General features: G+C 48.3%; 2 protein-coding genes across 2 annotated transcripts in view; both read right to left on the minus strand.

Annotated features, from left to right (window-relative positions):
- RALGDS (ral guanine nucleotide dissociation stimulator) overlaps positions 1-2,254 on the minus strand; it is a 58,931-nt gene extending 56,677 nt beyond the window's left edge. The window contains exon 1 of the mRNA XM_071574137.1: positions 2,084-2,254. Within this exon, the coding sequence (XP_071430238.1) occupies positions 2,084-2,101 (18 nt within the window). The 5' untranslated portion in view covers positions 2,102-2,254. The remainder of the gene's footprint in view (positions 1-2,083) is intronic.
- Positions 2,255-14,632: 12,378 nt separating this feature from the next.
- Positions 14,633-17,435, minus strand: SURF6 (surfeit 6). Its single transcript, XM_071574340.1, has 4 exons — positions 17,270-17,435; positions 16,658-16,873; positions 15,977-16,068; positions 14,633-15,535 (listed from the first exon to the last, which is right to left on the minus strand). Exons 1-4 carry the CDS (start codon positions 17,361-17,363, stop codon positions 14,864-14,866), a joined length of 1,074 nt encoding a protein of 357 aa, XP_071430441.1. The 5' UTR covers positions 17,364-17,435; the 3' UTR covers positions 14,633-14,863.
- Positions 17,436-17,626: the final 191 nt, after the last annotated feature.

Here is a 17,626-nt window from a genome sequence, read left to right on the forward strand (position 1 = left end):
ACCAAGAGTTAACTCCAAGCCACTGGAGTCACTTCAGACACAGGGAGCATATGACAGGGAAAGATGGAAAGAAATCCAGCTCCAGCTTTGCTTGTCTGCACTCAGGCACTCTGTGTTCTGCCCTCAGCCAGCCCCAAGACTGCTCATCCACCATCTGCTCCCCTCTCCTGCCCAAACAGCCAGAAAGGGAGAGAGGGGACGAGTCTGCAGCTCTGGGAGCTTGGTCCAGGATGGAAGGCACCTTCTGACCCAGCTCACATGCAGGTTTGAGCTTTAAAGGCCCTTGCACATGAACTTTTGCTTTCACATGTCAGGACACCTGGAACAACACACCTGCAGCACTTAGAGATGAAAAAAAAAATCTCCTTGTTTGCTCAGCTTGTTTACTTTCCAGCACTCAGTTTTCCCAGTTGTTTGTGTGGGTCTTTGCCGTAGCAACCGAGGAGAGAAACATTTACAAGGCATGAAAAATGTAGCTGTAACAGCCATAAGAACTGGCAGGGTGCGGCTGCGGGTGCAGCTGGAAATTCCTCTTCACTGGGAGTCACAAATGATGGGACCTGAGTGAACTGCAGCCCTTAAACAGCAAAGTGGGTTGTCCTCTTCAAGCAGGCAGGATCAGGACTTCTAACCTGTGCTCTCCACCCTAACACCCACCACACAGGATCCTGGGCTTGAAATAAATACCTTTACATGCCTCGGTCTACCCATATATAAATTGGGGGTAAATATAAAAAGTGGCAGGAAGGTTGAAAATTAGACCTTATTAGAAGGCAACGTGCATTCGCCAACCTGGGAGACTGAGCTCTGGACATCTTTTTATAGACAACTTTACCCCTATAATTTTCTGGATCTCCCAGCAAGATTCTTCTTTCCAGTCCACAGCCATGGTGACAGAGAAGTCTTGTTCTTGACCCTTGGCAGGGTCAGGACCCAAACTCCAGCACTTTGGTTGCCAATCCCTTTTCCAGAGGGCTGTGCCACCATCCAGCACATACACATGCTGGCACTAGAGCCTGCCTCACACATTTTACCCCCAACAGAGCTAATTCACCTTTTGTTTATTGGGCTGGATCAAGGTGAATGAGGCCCAGACGACGCAGACCAACAGAATGCAGGAGGTGGCTCTGGAATGCACATTTTTCAGTCCAGAAATGGATCCCAGCCCACTTCTCCAGCACATCAGCCCTTCCCTTTATTCATTCGTGGTCTCCCAGGAGCCATCACTGCCCACTTACCTTCCTACCACCCCCACAAGGGCAGCAGCACAGACCCTTCCCTTCCCAGGGTTGGGATCAGGAGGGGAACATCAGAAGGGGAATAAAAATGATAAAATCAGAGAAGCATCAGGACCAAAGAAATCCACGTTCTGATGCCACCCCCAAATTTCACGCCTTCGCTTCTTACTCCCCTGCCCCAAAAGCACCAGTGGGTTTGTGAGCACACAGTTTTAGTCCACCTTGGCTCACTTTAGCTTCTTCAGCCTCATAAACACATCAGGCAGAGACAAGGGACCTCCTGATGCCACTTGGCCCGAGCAGTGCCAGCAGAGCTACAGCCTTGGCTTGGCACAGCACGCAGCAGCTTCAGCCTTGCCAGCAGCATCACACGCAGCAGCGGCTGCAGCACCGCAGCAGCGGCCAGACCCCGTCCCAAACCTTCTTGCTTTCATCCCCAATCCTTCAACCCCTCTTTTACCGGCCGCGCTTACCCATCGCACAAACAGAAAGCAAAACACCACCAACAAACCACTGAAAAACAGACTTCCTCCTCTCTCCGCAAAGGTGTTGCTTTTCCTCCGCCAAAGCTCACGCTGCAGACCGGGGGCCGGCGGTGCTGGCACGTACAGTGTCCCCCGATCCCAAGAGGCAGCAAGGGACAGGCACCTGCAGCTACAGACCCCCAGGACGCCACGGGCAGAGCCCACCCGCTGCCCGGCACCGCGCACGCACCATCACCCGCCGCGGACACGCGTGGGTCGCCGTGAGTCCCCTCTAACCAGGGCGCTGGAGGGCACCGAGCCCGGGGGCAGCGCACCGGGGGCTCGGGGAGACAAAGCCGTCGGGTGCCCGGCACGACTCACCTGGGTGTCGATCATCATCGTGGCCGGCGCACATCCCCAGCGCCGCGCCGGGTCCGCGGGGCCGCACTCACCGCCCCGGTGGGCGGGCGCGATGCTCCGCGCCGGCCATGGGGCCCCGCCGCCCCCGGGGAGCCGCCGCCAGCGCGGAGCGCGGCCGGGAGAGCGGAGAGCGGAGCGTGGGGCGGGACCGGGGCGGGCACGGCTACCGGGAGGGCGGGGGAGGCTCCCGGCTCCGCCCGGCCCCGCTGCCCCAGCCCCGCGCGGGTGGGTGGGTGCGCGTCTGCAGCGGGGGTACCCCGTGGGTGCGCACAGCGGGGGTACCCGCACTGTGGGCGCACACACGGGCACCTCTCCAGGGACACCTGCACTGTGGGCGGGTACATGGGCTCTTCTCCAGGGGCATCCGCACCGTGGGTGAACACACGGGCACCTCTCCAGGGGCACCCGCACTGTGGGTGAACACACGGGCACCTCTCCAGGGGCACCCGCGCTGTGGGCGCGCTCACAGGCATCTCTTTAGGTGTACATGGCCCATGGGCGAGCACACGGACACTTCTGCAGGGGCACCCGGTGTCCTGGGCACTCCTCCGCTTTTTGGGTGCGTTTTCCCCCGGGAGGTGGGAGCTGCGGGCGCTACGGGGAGCAGGACCCGTGGGAAGGCACTTTGCAGCCCCCGCCGAGGAGTGGCCGGCTTGGGGAGGGGATTCGGCGCGGCGCTGCCGGGCGGAATATAAATAGAAGAGTTCGGAGCTGTAGCTTAACGAGCCTCCCGCGGCTCCCTGGGCTGCCCCCAGACGGAGCCCTCCGGGAGGCGAGGCCAGGGCCGAGAGCCAGGGCACAGACACCCACCCCCGGCTGCTCATCTCCGCTCAGCCCGACACCGAAAGGGGCACGGAGGGACCCGGGGAAGCGCTGCTGGAGCTGCCGGCGCACGGTGGGAACGCTGGAGCGGGAGCTGGGGAGGCTGCGGGGTTGCCCTGGAAACAGAGAGGCTCCGGTACCCATCGTTTGTCATCATGAGGCCGATGACATGAGCCATTACAGAGTGGTGTCAGGAGAAGCAGGAGCTGGGGGAAGGCTGCGTCACTCCATGGCCGAGTGCTCCCAGCCGCTGCAGTGCCGGTTCTGGGGACCAACACTCTCCCCAGGCCCCAGCAGCCACCAAGTGGGAGAACCGATTCTGCCACGGTCACGGTGGAGATGAGTGACAAGGCACAGCCCGTCGCACCTGACCCTCCCGGTCCTCCGCGGCTCTGGGCCAGCAGAACCAGCAGCTCTGCCTGGGGAGCACTGCCAGGAAAGGAAAACGTGCTGCCAGGGCTCTGGCTCTGGCACTAGATGCTGCTACAGAGCAACATCATTCTAATTATAGTAACGGTGTCACTGCTGAACAGTGGGGAAAACACATACTTCAAAAGGTCTAGAACTATGTAATTTGCTGCTGGCAAAACTCACTAAAAACACGCCAGAATGAAGCACTTTTTAAATGTTATTTGTACTTACCTGCCTTGCTTTAAATTAGCTAGAGGTTCAGTGGCAGAGCAGGGGAATGAGGTGGGCATACAAGCAGAAGAGATATCTGGTTTAAACTGCCTTTCTATTACTAAGGCTTTACACTAGTGTTACATGAAACAGCAACATTTGGTGGATCTATGTTTAACCTAAATATAGCACAAGAAAAGTCAAGTCAGTACAGCAATACTTGTGGAGAAAGAAGGGAGTTGGGTGGGTAGGCAGACATTTAAATGTCATTCCTCAGATGCATTTTGCTAGTGATGCTTTCCTAAATTATTTGATTGTGTGGAGCAAAACTACAGGGTTGGGGATTTAGCGTGAGTAAAGCACAACCCACTCCTGTAACTCCTTCTCCAGCTCCTGCTGTCCCTGGAAGTGCACGTCACTGTCCTGTCATTGTCACTCCACCTGGAGAGCAGCTGTTGCTCTCTGTGTTCCATCCCTGGGGATCCCACAGGGACTTGCTGGGGCAGTGAGGTGAAGCAGAGCAGGTGTGATTCAAGTGAGAAAATAGTAACCTTTGTGCTAAGAGCTGCCCTTTGAGATTAGAGCAAATCCCCACTGAGAAGGAAACTCATTCTGTGTATCTCATATTCCCTAGTGAGCAACCCAGACCAGTCCCTGTGCAAACACAGAAAAAGACACAGAGACAGCCCCTTCCTCAGCCCAGATCTCACCCAGAGAAGGTTTGACTAGGCCAGTCCTTTCACAACTAGTGCAGTGTACCAAAGTGGTTAAAAATTACATTTCTGGTCAATAATGTCAGGGAACATCCCCTGTGGGAGGGTTATGGGAAATCCAAATAGGAGCAAAAGAGGGTCCTTGTCTGGCTTAGTGGAAATGATTCTTGTCCTGTCAGGGGGGAGAACAAGATGATCACAGTCTGGTCCCACCTTGAATCATATTCAGTGCTGGAAGTTTCTGTTTCTCACCCCCTAGAGAAGCTTTCCCTCTGGGAATGGATGCACTGCAGAAGACACCAGCTGGGACAAGGAAAGAAACAGCCTGTCAAATGGGTTCTTAAATTAGATGGACAATGAGTGATGAGTCTGTTCCAGCTGAGCAGAGAGATGGAAGGAACAAGGGGCCCTTGGGAAGGCAACAAGCTACTGCTCTGAGGCTTGGTTAAGGCAATCAGGGCTTGAGAGGGAAATACCTTGAGAGCACAGTCAGATCCCCAGGCAGTGTAAATCAGCTGGTGATTTATTTACATGTGGTGATTCACTTTTCATGCAGTTCTCTGTATTTCCAAGTCCAAATTCCTTTGGCACAAGAACACATAAGACAACATTGTCCCCTGTGGTGAATGTAAGACCTGCCATGCAGGGGTGATAGTCTGGAAGGCATTTCCTACCATGTGCCTCAATTTCCCCACAGCACACGGGGTGTTGGTTGGGAATGCAGATCAGAAAGCAGATCCTTGTGAGACTCCCACAATGCTCACAAGCTCCAGGCTGCAAAATCCAAGTGGGAGAAGGAAAAGCTTGCTGCTGGTGTTGGGGGAAGGGGATTAATCAGCAGGAGATGACAACAGAAGTCCAGGCTTTCATTAATTAGAGAAGGGCACGAGCTGATTCAGGGAGCAGCTCCCACACAGCACTGGGGGGTGTGTTTCTGCCGACCTGTTCTCCTGTTCCCTGGAGACACAGGGAGTTTCCAGGTACTGCTTCAAACCACACCCCTGTCGAGCAGAACTGTGTCACACAACACAAGATATTCCCCTGGGGAGGAGCCACGGGCCTGCCAGGAAAATAAACATGTTTGGCACAGCACAAATCAGGGCATTATGGTGTCAGTCAGAGGGCTGAGGATTCAGCCAAAAGGCAGCTTGAATGCAGATCTGAGATCAAGCCTTTCACAAGTATTGCAAAACAGGTACCCCAGAAATGTAGATCAGCCTCAGTCAGGCACTGTCTGTGCTGGAGAATTTCCTCCCATGGTGGATTTATGAGTATCTGCACAGGAATTCAATAATTTAGTGTGGCAGAATGAAGCCCTATGGCTATAAACACAGCATAATTTCAAGCAGAATAAAGGCATAAGGGGAACTGGCCATTGGCACAAGCTGACTATGGATTTGTGGCTGTCATGTCACTTCATGTTTTTCTCAGAACTGAACGCTTTTTCTAAGAGATCTAGCCAAGCCCAGCCAGGTATTGGTACTGACACCAGGAGATAAAATTATCTGGCTTGTCCTGTGCAGACTAGAAAGTTCCTTCTGGCTTGTAAAGAATCTTTATACATATATGTAACAACTGGCATAATGAAAACCCAGTTTCAGCAACGCCTTCAGGCACTCACTGTTTTACAAACACAAAATAGACAGTATTAATCCTGGGTTTGGTGGGAATATCTTTTGGGAAATATTTGGATATGGATCTTTCTTCAACCTTTGGGCTTGGATGAGGTGCCTGGTTACCAACGAGACATCTCTGGGGATTCAGTTCTGGTTCAGTTATGTAAAGGAGTGTCTTCCTCCTGCACCACATCATGAAGGACAGTCTGGAGAAAATGTAATAGAAGAGACTCTTTGCTGGATAAAGGACAAATCAACAGACCCAGCTGCCACTGGGGCTTTTGGGCTGGAGTTATTTTGTGTACCTTATCTACATTATGGGTACAGTGAAAGCTTTTCTAATTAGTGTTCTGGAAGATGAAATGCCTACAATGACACTGACAAGTGCCATTTTCAGCCTGCTCACACAGGACTGAAATGGCTCGTTAAGTCATCTGCAATCAGTGGTGGGGCCCTAAAGCTTTGAATACTTGATACGCTGCCATACAGCAATTTTCTCGTGTGAGGAGAAGCAGGAACAGTCAGGCACCTCTTCCCCATTTTCACTCTCTCTGCCAAATGAGCCTATTTTTTCTCTTCTTTCCTTTTTTTTTTCCTAGACTGTTCCCTTAGAAACAGGCAGCTTCACCCTTTCACCCCTGCCCCTCCTCTCTCTGCCATTCTCTGCAGCTCCCCGTGGCCTCTCTCCCTGCTCTCACTAAATGAGCAGGGCTCTGACGTGCACAGCCCTCTGGTAGCTACTCGTCGGGAGGTAGGAAGATGATGTTTATGGCAGCCCCGCTGTGACAAAGGAGGTGGCAAATGCACCCCCATGCTGTGACCTCAGCTGACAGCCACAGTCTCTGGCAAGCCGTGGCTGCTCCCTCGTGTTCACCCGGGTGAGCTGTCAGGCTCCAGGGGCTGCACAGCGCCTGGTTCAGCTCCTTGCCACATCCAAAGGAAGGAAATGTTAACCCCAGCCTGCTTCCAGCTCCAAGCTGAACTCCCAGCTTCCCCAGAGCACTGCATTCTAAAATGAAGTCACCCTGTTTGCTGGAAAGGCATCAGCTCCTGCTGTCAGCTCCAGCAGCTCCTCGCCAATTTATTGTGCAGAGCTTGGAAAAGTTGGAAAGGGCTGAAGCAATGGATAGGAACAGGAACATCTCAAAACCAGATTTTCTGTGTTGGAAAAGATTGCATGATCCACAGAGACATGAGACCCAGGGAAAACGTTCAGAGCACATCTGTGTTTGAAATAAACCCAAAGAAGTTCAGTCTGGGTCTGAGCTGTGCCAGTTCTGTCTAAACTTGGGTCACCAAAGCACAGATTGGAATTTGGAAGATAACTGCTATATGAGTTCAGACTATTAGCCCTGTCAGACCAGGCATTAACTAGTTATGGAGGGTATTATCGTCAGATTTTTTTTCCCCTGCACTCTCATTTGAGGTTACTGAGCATGGACATTTCAGTTCCTGGGATGAAATTAAGCACTTCCAGAGATGGGCAAACCCCCTCGTATGTGCTGAAATCTTATTTAAGCTCATAGGACTTTTCTGCTGAGGAGAGTTTAATGACCACTGAACTCACAGGATGAGAAGCTGTGCACATTTTCTATAAGTCTGATGCAGATTGCTACATGCAGATTAAAACACAAGTAATAATATGAAAATCACTATAAAATATACCCCATTGCTGTGTTATTAAAACACAGCTTGCAGCATGACAGTTTATTTTCCCAGTATTTATATATAGCTTCAACACATTCCGACATAATTTAAAATTCTGTATGTGAGCCAGCATTCAAATGTTGTAACAGAGTTAGAAAAAAATCCTTAATCTCCTGTGAGGGTAGTGGAAATATTGAATATACATGCAGCAGAGTCTGATTATGCCCTATTACAGCTCTGCAAGGATGTTTCAATTGCTTTATTTTCAGTGTGTTGTTCTTACCTTTTTGTTTTAAAACAAGATGTCATTATGATGTGTAATTTACCCCAGCCTGCTCCCATTCACCCCAGACCTTGAGCTGTACCCTCTGCTAATGACATTTGTCACACAAGGCACGTGGCCACACTTGGAGGCTGCCAGTCTCCCATCTGACACACTCCTAAGGCAGCAACAGCACCAGAACCAAACCAAGGGAACTACGGGGAGAAGCCTGGTGGCTCAGGCAGCAGATCTAATTAGATCTTCCAACTCAGTTCTCATACTTTCAGTCTGAGAGGATACAAGAATAACAATCTGACTCCTTCCTATAGCAATGAATGTGATTAAAAGATTAAATTATACAGGAAGAAGAATTTGTGTTGGAGAAAATGTAACTGACCTGTTCTTTTTCTGGGTTAATTATCCTTTTTTTGCATGAAGGGGGGAGAGAGAAGGAAACCTGCATGTTCACTTCTCTAAGCAGAGTTTTTTAGATTTCACTTTAAAGGGCTGCCTTGGGTTTCCCAATGACTCATGGCCATGGTATCCCCTCCTCTCAGTGCTAGTGAACACCCTCCAAAAGAAACAGAGCACTAAGAGCTACAATATTTGCTGCTTATTTAGTTCATTTATCACATTATTCCACTATAGAAGAGAAAAATCTTCAGGCCAAGCACATCCTGTTGCAATATCAGGGGGGTGGGGGCGGAAATATATATATGTACCAACAGGGTGTGTTTGTTAACATACAAAAGAATGTGGCTGTTGAAGGTGAACTGCCCCAGATAAGAGTGGGCCCAAAGGAGACTGTAACAACCTGAGCTGCACAGAGAGTTTGTCTAAGTCACTTCTTAGAGCTGCTGCCCAAAGCCTTCCCTGCCTGCTTAAACTCTCTGGTTTGACTGCATCTCACAGGGGCTTGTCTGTGTAAGCTGAAACCATTGCTGAAGGTCATACAAAGCACCTGCTTCATTTTGCCCTGAAATGGGTTTAAAGCTCTCCCACAGCTGGTTACACAGTTCCAGCAGGTATTTCTGTCTTAAAGCTATTACAGATCTCCCATCTCAAAAAGGCTTCCTGGCAGCAACCGCATAAGGCTCTGTGTGTGTGCTAAAGTATTACTTGGGAATTAACATGAAGTGTGTTAACAAGTATACAGTGATAAACTCAACCTTGGAGCAGCACTGACAGCTGCTGACATACCCATATGGTTTGGATTCTCATGGAACAAGGTCCTTTTCAGTGTGACCCAGGACTCTGGAACTGGGAGTCCCACACAGTGCCCAAACTGAACTCAGAAGAAATAAAGTTCAAACAAAGAAACTTACTTTGGTGCCAGCACTCTTGGCTGCTGATAAAATAATCTGTAAAAAGGAAGAAATATCCACTGAATAATACATGAATATGCCTGGAAGAGAGGAACAGCAGTTTAAAGGTCAGGAGACAAGAAAGCCAGTACTTACTGAGGGAAAAGCTGGATTAGCTTCTCTTCTGTATATTGGAGTTTTATGGAGCTGCATGATGGGGTGGAAAAACAAAGGGGTTGTTATGCTTTCCTAAAATATGAACCAGGTTCAGCTTCAGGACTTGCTGCTGCACTGACAGCTATCCAAGTCCAGCTCCTGAGCACATTGCAGGGTTAGGCATCACCTGTATACACATTCCAGGGCTGCCAGTGATAGTTTTGGAACAGAACAGGCAGCACAACAGGGGCAGAGAGATGGTGGCAGCAATCTGAGTCAGTGGGTAAATCAGGGTTTGGGCTGAAAATCCAGGGAAGCACAGGCATGCTGGGGACTGTCATGTATGTGATCCACTTCCCACATAACTGTTCCTGTCTTCTGGAGAGCTGAACTACCTGAAGTACATCACACTTCCACCAGCAGGCTTCTGGTCCAGAGCTCGAGTGCTGCCACAGCACAAACACATCCAAAAAGGGAGGGGAGAGCACAGATCAGAGTGAAGAGGAGCAGGATTAGGAGAATTGGGGCGTTATTCCTAACTCTGCCTTCTGCAACTCTCTCATTTCACCTCTCTGGTTTAGGTTTCTCAGTCTAAAGCTGGGAGACTCAGTCTACATCTCAAAGCACAGTGAGACCCTGTGTGTACCTGTGTGATTCACACTGAGAATGAAGCCAACATTAACCTGTTAGTCCTGGTCTCTGTGACCCACAACAAACAGAGCCTCACTCCAGCTGTGCAAATCCAGAGCTGTCCTGAGGGGCAGGCAGGCCCAAACAGCACAGGCAGCCTTATTACCTTTTATTTTTAAGAGAGTGACTCATTGCAGATTCATAAAATAAAGAACAAGTGACTAGTTAATCACTGAGTGTGCTGCCTGTGACAACGATCTGGGTTATTCACTACTCACAGAACAGGGCACTTACAAGATTTCAGGGCAAGGAAGGTAGTATGGAAGGTAGTGCACTTTTCCACTCCCAGCTGTAATCCTGGGAAAGCAAGAAATATTTTAAGATAGGCAATGTTGAACAAAATCTTCCTAGGATTTTGCAAGATGATCTGAGGATCTGGCACAGATTTTGAGAGGTAATTTTAGCTAACTCTATGTCTACTTTACTAAATAGTGTAGGATCTGGTGTGTACTCATTTTAACATAATATGCTGCTGTTAAGGCATAAATGCAACCACCCACAAGGTGAAAATGCAGCAAATTGCATCATCAGACACATGGGGTCGTTAGGAATAATTTAATAATCAATAACTTAATAATTCATAGAAATGCCTGATCTCAGATTCCCTTCAAACAATGCTGGAGTTTGCTCAAGAGATTCCAAGTCACACTCAGTTGTCAGAATACTCAAAGTTATAAAATCCCCAGTGTTTGAAAGCTGCAGTGTTTGACAGCTACAAAGCTGTCCCTCATGACACTGGAGTGAGTTTGGACTCTTTGAAGAGACAGATAATCATCTCTGTTAAGGCTGAACTGAAATGTAATTGGAATATTCTGTACTTAAGCATTTGTTTGTGAGTCAGTACGGTGTTAGTATCCTGATTTAGGCACCATTGCTCTTTTTTCTCTCCCCTTAGAGCCTTCTCCCCCTGCTAGTGCTCCTTCATCTATTATACAAATTGCTGTTCTTTCTTACAGCTCCTGATGGGGACTTTGCACAACATGCCCAGCCTGTGTTTCTCTGCTCCTGTGTGTTTCACCACAGTATATGGACAGGATATTTTAAATATGACCAAGCTGGCCAGCAAATGCTTACCAGATAACTGCAGTAACAGCAACCAGACAGACAAGAGATCCCACTACTTTCCTGGAAATCATGTCTTCTGGAGTAGAAGGAAGGGCAACTTCTGACTTCCAGCAGCTTTCAACCTGTAAAGAACAAAAAGGCAAGCGGAGCTGGCTCTAAGTATCTCACTCTGAGAGGAATCAATTATTTTCTCAGAGGAAGATGAAGCTTTTCAAGCAGTTTCTGTTTCAGTTTTTCTGAAATCAAGAACACAGAAGGAGCCAGACTGTAAGAATCAGGGCACTTAGTCACTGAGGCAGCAACTGTGCACTCTGAGAAACCTCCATGTCAGTGAGCTCCAACCCCAAAGGGGGCCCCTCTGATTTGATTCAGTTTCTATAGATTCCATTTTTTCAGCTGAAGCACACACCCCTTGCAATTTAATCAAGTCACCCAATCCAATCCCATCAGAGAGTTAATACAGTTATCACCTGAGCTGATAAACTCCACCCTTCACCGACAAATAGCTGCCAGAGACCCTCCCTGCAAAGGAGTAAAAAAGGTAAACTGAGGTGTGAAACCAGCAAATAAACATTACACAAGACTAATGCATATCAGGTAATATTTCTCTGCAAGTCAAAGAAATTATTTCCTTTTTAACAGCCATAAAAATCAACTTTCCAAGCCCAGCTGTCTTACCTTAAAAGCTCAAATTAATCCCTTTTCTGTTCACAGGGAAGCAAAGGTGCCCACAGTGTGAAACATGGACCCTGGGACAAACACACAAAGTCTTTGCATGGGACCTCCAAAAGGGCTTGTTACAAGCATGTTAATTGTTATTACACTCATTATTACCTTCAGTGAGGACAGAACTAGAGAGCTGAGGGTAAGGCTTGGCACCCATCCACAGCAAGTGCTCCTCTGTGGAGCTTTCCAGGCTGGTAGGAAGGGCTGAAAGCAGCCTCCAGTTAGAGGTAAACACTTTCTAGCATGTGATTAGAGCCTGGGGAAAAAGTTAAAAAAGAAAAATGCTGACAAACTTCTATTTATAGAGTCAGTAGCTTTTATGTTAGTGGGAGTAACTGGTATGCTGTGCTTCTTAGGGGATGCTGAAGTAACCACAGAGATCATGACTGTCCTGGTCCTTGGTAAGGCATAAACCAGTGCCAATGGATCTGAAAAGGCAGGGCTGATTTTCCTGCTTTAATTTCTCTGGTTGTAAAAGGACAAGTGGCACAAAGTTCTCTAATTTGCTTTACTGTACTGTACAGAAACCCTCTCTGGTGCTTCTTCCTCACTCTCCTGTCAGGCAAACTAATTTGCTGTCACCAAGAAGCATCACAAAATCCTATTTTAAAATAATAATTAAATATATATACATAGATAGGCCTTTCAGCACTTAAAGCCTTCATGGATTCATGCTGAGCAGTTCTGGATTCTTGCCTAAAAGTGTTGCAGATCCACAAAAGTAGAAGAATGTGCAAACAGCTTTCCCCCTCCAATTATTCTACACTTTCATCTGGTTCAAATAGTTGTTTTTCAACCATTCTTTGAGAGCTGCCCAGGCACAGGGCAGGAAAGCAACCTGTGCTGGTGCTGCACTGCCCTTCTCAGCAGCAGGTGTCCAAATTTCCAGCCAGGATCTCACTCACTGCAGTTTAAGTCTGTGCCTGTTTATGGCAGTGACCTCCCACCTGCAGACTCCATACCTGAAGGCTGTTTCCTTCCCTCTTCTGTTCTGTGAGCTCCTTCAATCTCTCTTTGTAGTCTTCCAACTTCAGGATCTGGGATTTGTTCTGCCAGTTCTGACTCGACTCTCTCGAATCAGCCCATTCTCATGAAATCTGGTGCCAAACCAACCCAAATTCTCCTCCTGAGCCCTCACCAAGATTAAGCTGGATTACCCCACAAAACTGAAATGCTGTCACAGTTCATACATTCCTATATGAGAAAAAGTAACACACATATTTTGAATTATTGCATCCTTAGGAGCACAGCTGATACCTTCTCCCTTTGCTTCAGTTTCTCTGTTACAAACCTGCAAGAACACTGGAGCCAGATGAGATTGGAACATCTTCCTGCATCCAAAACGATCTCACTGATATTTACCTCAACTGATTTACATCTCCAGAGTTTACCATGAATGCAAACAAAAATGAAATAGATGTGGTTGCAGCTAATAGCAGAATCTCCAAACACAAAACACAGCTAAAGCATTTTTAATAGTTACCCAGGTTCCTCAAATTTGTTCAGAGGGTTTTTTTAAGAGATATGGTTTAAAGGACTCTATTACTCCCAAATGAACTTACTTGACCTCCCAGAACAAAGCACTACTTTATCTTCAAGGCCTGCCTTGGAAAGCATTCTGGACTGCAGATAAATAACCCACTTGTAGACCATTCCATGGAAAATATTCTTTGCAGATCAACTATTTCAGATTTCCAAACCTGCATTTCAGATTCCTAAAAGTGAAATGGTGAGCTGTGAGTGCAGTGTCATTCAGAATGTGAAGAAAGAGAAGATATCCCTGGGAAAGGCTCTATCTGTGTCAAGGAAGAGGTTTCCTTGCTGGACTCCAGCATTAAACAGGCTGCCTTTGGCTCCTGTGACACAGATGTGTTTGATCACACCAGAGGGTTAAACACAGACTTCAGCACAAATCCACTGCTTGGGTGTCTCACTTTTCAGAGTCTCTTATTACAGCTGCACCACCAGGAGTTAACTGTACCCTGGCAGGGATCCAGCTGGGAAGCACAGCACAGCCTGCACTTCACTCACAGCACATTCATCAGTTTTATTGATAAGGCAAAAAGGAGCTTACTAAGAGGAAATTCCATTGAGCTCAATCTGTAACATCACTGACCTTAGAACAAACTTGCCAGTTTACACCACCCAGGATCAAGAGAACACCAGCAAGATTTGACTGATCTCACAGGTAGTGGGTTTATCTTCTGGACTGTTCCCTCCAATCTTCCCCATGCTGAATTGCAGCAGCCAAGCTGTACTTTCTCCTTTGATCTTGGCAAACAGCTGCCCACGTTTACATTTGTATTTCTGCATAAACCACAATGAAGCACAAAATTGATAGAGATGAAATAGTTTCACCTCACGTAAATTCAGCTGCTGCTCCCCTGTGTAAGAAGACTGCACAGAGACCACTTATTTTCTGTCTTTGACAATAGAACTATATGAACAAAGAACTATTCTCTGTTCCTTCTGAAGACTTTTGAAATGAAATTATCAGCAGGATTTAAACTTTGCTAAAAATCTCAGATCTTCATCTCCCTTTCATCAGCTTCTAAGAGGAAAGAGCTGCCTTCTCTAGACAACAAAGCCTACAACTCAAACTCAGAATGCACTTGAGCTCTTGCTGGAATTTCTTAGAAGTCCCAAGAATGAAATGAATTATTACAAAGCTGCTAAAAACATATTCCACCTAAACATGAAAATCTCAAGGCAGCTCCTAATCCATTCAAACCACAAACATCCTGTTTGGTCTACACACTCTTTTTCCTCTATTTTTGCCCCTTCTGAAGCCCATCACTCCCAGGGGGTCCCTTGGTGGAACCCAAGGCATGAAGGACACACCATAAAGCGCATCAGAAGTGAGAGCAACCAACACTTCCTCTTTAAGAAAGTAATTTTTATTATTAACCAGCCAGAATGTATTTCCTTGGGAGAGAAAACTTTATTAACAAACACGACTCGTTCTCTTCCTGTGATGAAGCTGGGAAGCCTTGGCAGTGCCTGCCCCACCACCCGGTGTCCTCAGGCACTGTCTCCTCTGGGACAGTGGCACACAGCTGCATCCGAGACTCGGACAGTCCACCCTGGAGTCTGGGCTGCCAGAACCAGCTGCCTCCCTCTCACTTTAACCCAGCTTTTTTCAAGTCCTCTGGCAGAACCCGGCCTTTCTTCCGAGCCCTGGCTTTCTTCTTCTCCATCCTATCCTTCTTCTTCTTCTGGATGTTCTTCTGACGCTTGTCCTGCCGCTGTTGCATCTTTTCCACCACTCTTATTGTCCGCTGCTCCCACTGCTTCTTGCGTTGTGCTTTGCGCTTCTCCTTGCGCTTCAGAGCTTCTTTCAGACGCTCCTCATTGTCACGAATCTTCACACCTTCTGCCTTATAGAGAGCATTTGTCCATTTCATCTTGGTCTCCAGCTCCTGAGCTTTCTTCTCATCCTTATCCTTGAGTTCTTCCAGCTTATTTTTCCTGATCTCCAGCCTGCTCAGCAGCTGCTTGTAGTTTTTGCCTGTCAGAGGAGTGATATTGCCTTTCACTGCTTTCCTCTTCTCTTTCTTCTTCTGGACCTTGTTCAACTCCTCCTCTCCATGGACTTCAACTTTGTTAAAGACAATCTCAGCTCTGTTCTCCTCCTTTTTTTTTTCTGGCTCTACTGGTACCTCCTCAGTTTCTTTCTTCTCCATTTTTGCCTTCATCTTCAACTCCTTTCTTCGGCGCTTCTTTCTCTCCCTCTCATACTTCCTTCGCTGCCTCTTCTCCAGGACTGCAGGGGATAATTCTTTGGCATTATCCTAAGAAGAAGGATGGACACGAATCAGGAGCCTTAAAGAGACAAAGCATAATTAAAAGTGGGCTGTCCTGATTTCAGACCTTTCCTAAGAAGCACACCACCTGTGACAAGCTCAGCTGTTACAGACACTAAACACAGCAGTGTTTCAAACCCTTCGGTCTCTCTCAACAGCCTGTGGCTGTTCCCTCTCAGGTTCTCAGTGCTTTGCTTTTCCCTGCAAATCACCAGAGCCATCTTCTCCTCCAAGCCTGGCCCCACCTTTTCTTATGTATTTCTTCCACAGCACACACAGGGATCTCCCAGCACTACCTACTGGCAATTCCTCAGGAAACAGAAACAGCTCCAACTCTGAGCCTTGTGAGATCCTGTCCCTGCATCCCCTGGGAGGAGAATTTATAGTGCATAAACACTTATATAAGATATATATTAAGAGCTCTCATACTTGTCCAGAAGCTTTTTTAATCTTGTCATGTAGTCTCTGACGCAAAAGATTGATTGCAGAAACAGAAGGGGAACTCAGTTCACTTTTACTCCCTGAAAATGAGAGGAAGAAAACAAAAATACTTAAAAGACAGCACCAGCTAAACAGAAGCACTTTCTATGGCTGTGGGAAAAGCTCTGGGAACTCTTTAGCAGCTGTGAATGGAACGGAAAATCTAAACAAACCAAGAGTTTCTAATTAATTAGTTCCCTTAGAATTCCCCTTTTCTATCCATATTATCATTCAACACTGCCAGCAAGTGGCCTGGCATGGCCTGGGGCTGCCTGGCAAGTCCCAAGCTCATGGAAACAGAGATGCTCAGGATATCTTTTCTCTGTGATCTGGCTCTCCTGAGGCATAATGGAAAGCTGACCTGGCAGGGCAGGGATTGTATCCATCCATAATTCCCAAAGTTACCCAAATACACAAAAAGTCTGCAGTCCCATTTAAACATGTTTCCAGAGAGCCACCCAGTGGTGATGGTGCAAATTTGTGTCCATAGGCAAAAGCTTTCAGGGCACATGGAATATGCAAAGACTCTCAGTCCAAGGCTTTCCACCTAGAAATGTGTGAAGCAACTGAAAAGCAGCCACCTCAGCCCAGGTAACCTTAACCAGACCATGGCAATGCTGGAATTCTTACCTGTAGCCAAACTCTCATTCCTAGTCTGGGTAACACCCTGTGGAGAAGATTTGTTGGCTTGAGGAGCTGCTTTCTGTCCTGGAGTGGATTTACTGGTGTTAGAAACCACCTGTTTGACTGAAGGTGCATTCTTCTTCTCAGCTTGCTTTCTGAGTTTCTTTCTCTTCTGTTTCTTGGGCTGTCTGCCAACATCCTCGGGCTGGCCTGGCTTAGGGACTAGAAGACAAAACAGGACAACACTACATTCCCACTCATAACACTCAGCTATTACTGACGGCTAGTTTCAGCATTGCAATGGCGTTATCTTAATGTTCCAAACTTACACATTTTAGGATTTCTTTAAACAGACCAAACATGCTCGCACACTTCAGCAAAAACCCAGCTCTCCGAAAAACACTACAATGAATGGACACCACCGATTTCCAGAGTTCCCAGTACAGCGTGCACGATGTGCTCAGAAGCTCCGTGTTTCAGCAGAGACTGTTTAATTCTTACAAAACCTCACAACGCCCCTTCCCCGGGCCAAGCACCCCGTGGAGACACGGCTGTCGTGCCCAGGCTCCCCCAAAGAGCCCGCAGAGAGCAGAAGCCGAGGGGTTACAGCTGCATTACCAAATTTCCTCTTCCGCGACTCCGGGGCGGGCTGCGCGCTGACCCTCCTGGCCAAGCCCTGCAGGTAGGAGTCCTGGGCGGCCAGGCTGGCCATTGTCGCCCCGGGGTGGCCCGTGCCCGGCTCCCAGTGGCGCTGTCCCCTCCTCGTGGAGCCACCGGCAGGAAGTGACGGATGGAACGCGCCGGGAGGGAGGGAAGTGACGGTAGCGCCGGGTGCGCTCGGAGCGGCGGCAGCGGCCGGGCCGGGGCCAGGTCCTGTGCGGGCACCCCCGGGCACGGCAAGGACCGAGGACCCCGCGGAGCCTCGAGGTCCCTCAGCCAGCCCGGGGGTGTTCAGGCCTCTCCTGGAGCGGCTGC

This window comes from Pithys albifrons, chromosome 20 (assembly GCF_047495875.1).
Source record: "Pithys albifrons albifrons isolate INPA30051 chromosome 20, PitAlb_v1, whole genome shotgun sequence".
NCBI classification, from domain to species: domain Eukaryota; kingdom Metazoa; phylum Chordata; class Aves; order Passeriformes; family Thamnophilidae; genus Pithys; species Pithys albifrons.

Coding starts and splice junctions, on each gene's coding strand:
- SURF6 (XM_071574340.1), bottom strand. CDS start 17,363: ATGGCCAGCCTGGCCGCCCAGGACTCCTACCTGCAGGGCTTGGCCAGG. Junction 16,874..17,269: donor GTCGCGGAAGAGGAAATTTG/GTAATGCAGCTG, acceptor TTTGTCTTCTAG/TCCCTAAGCCAGGCCAGCCC. Junction 15,536..15,976: donor TTAAAAAAGCTTCTGGACAA/GTATGAGAGCTC, acceptor CCTTCTTCTTAG/GATAATGCCAAAGAATTATC.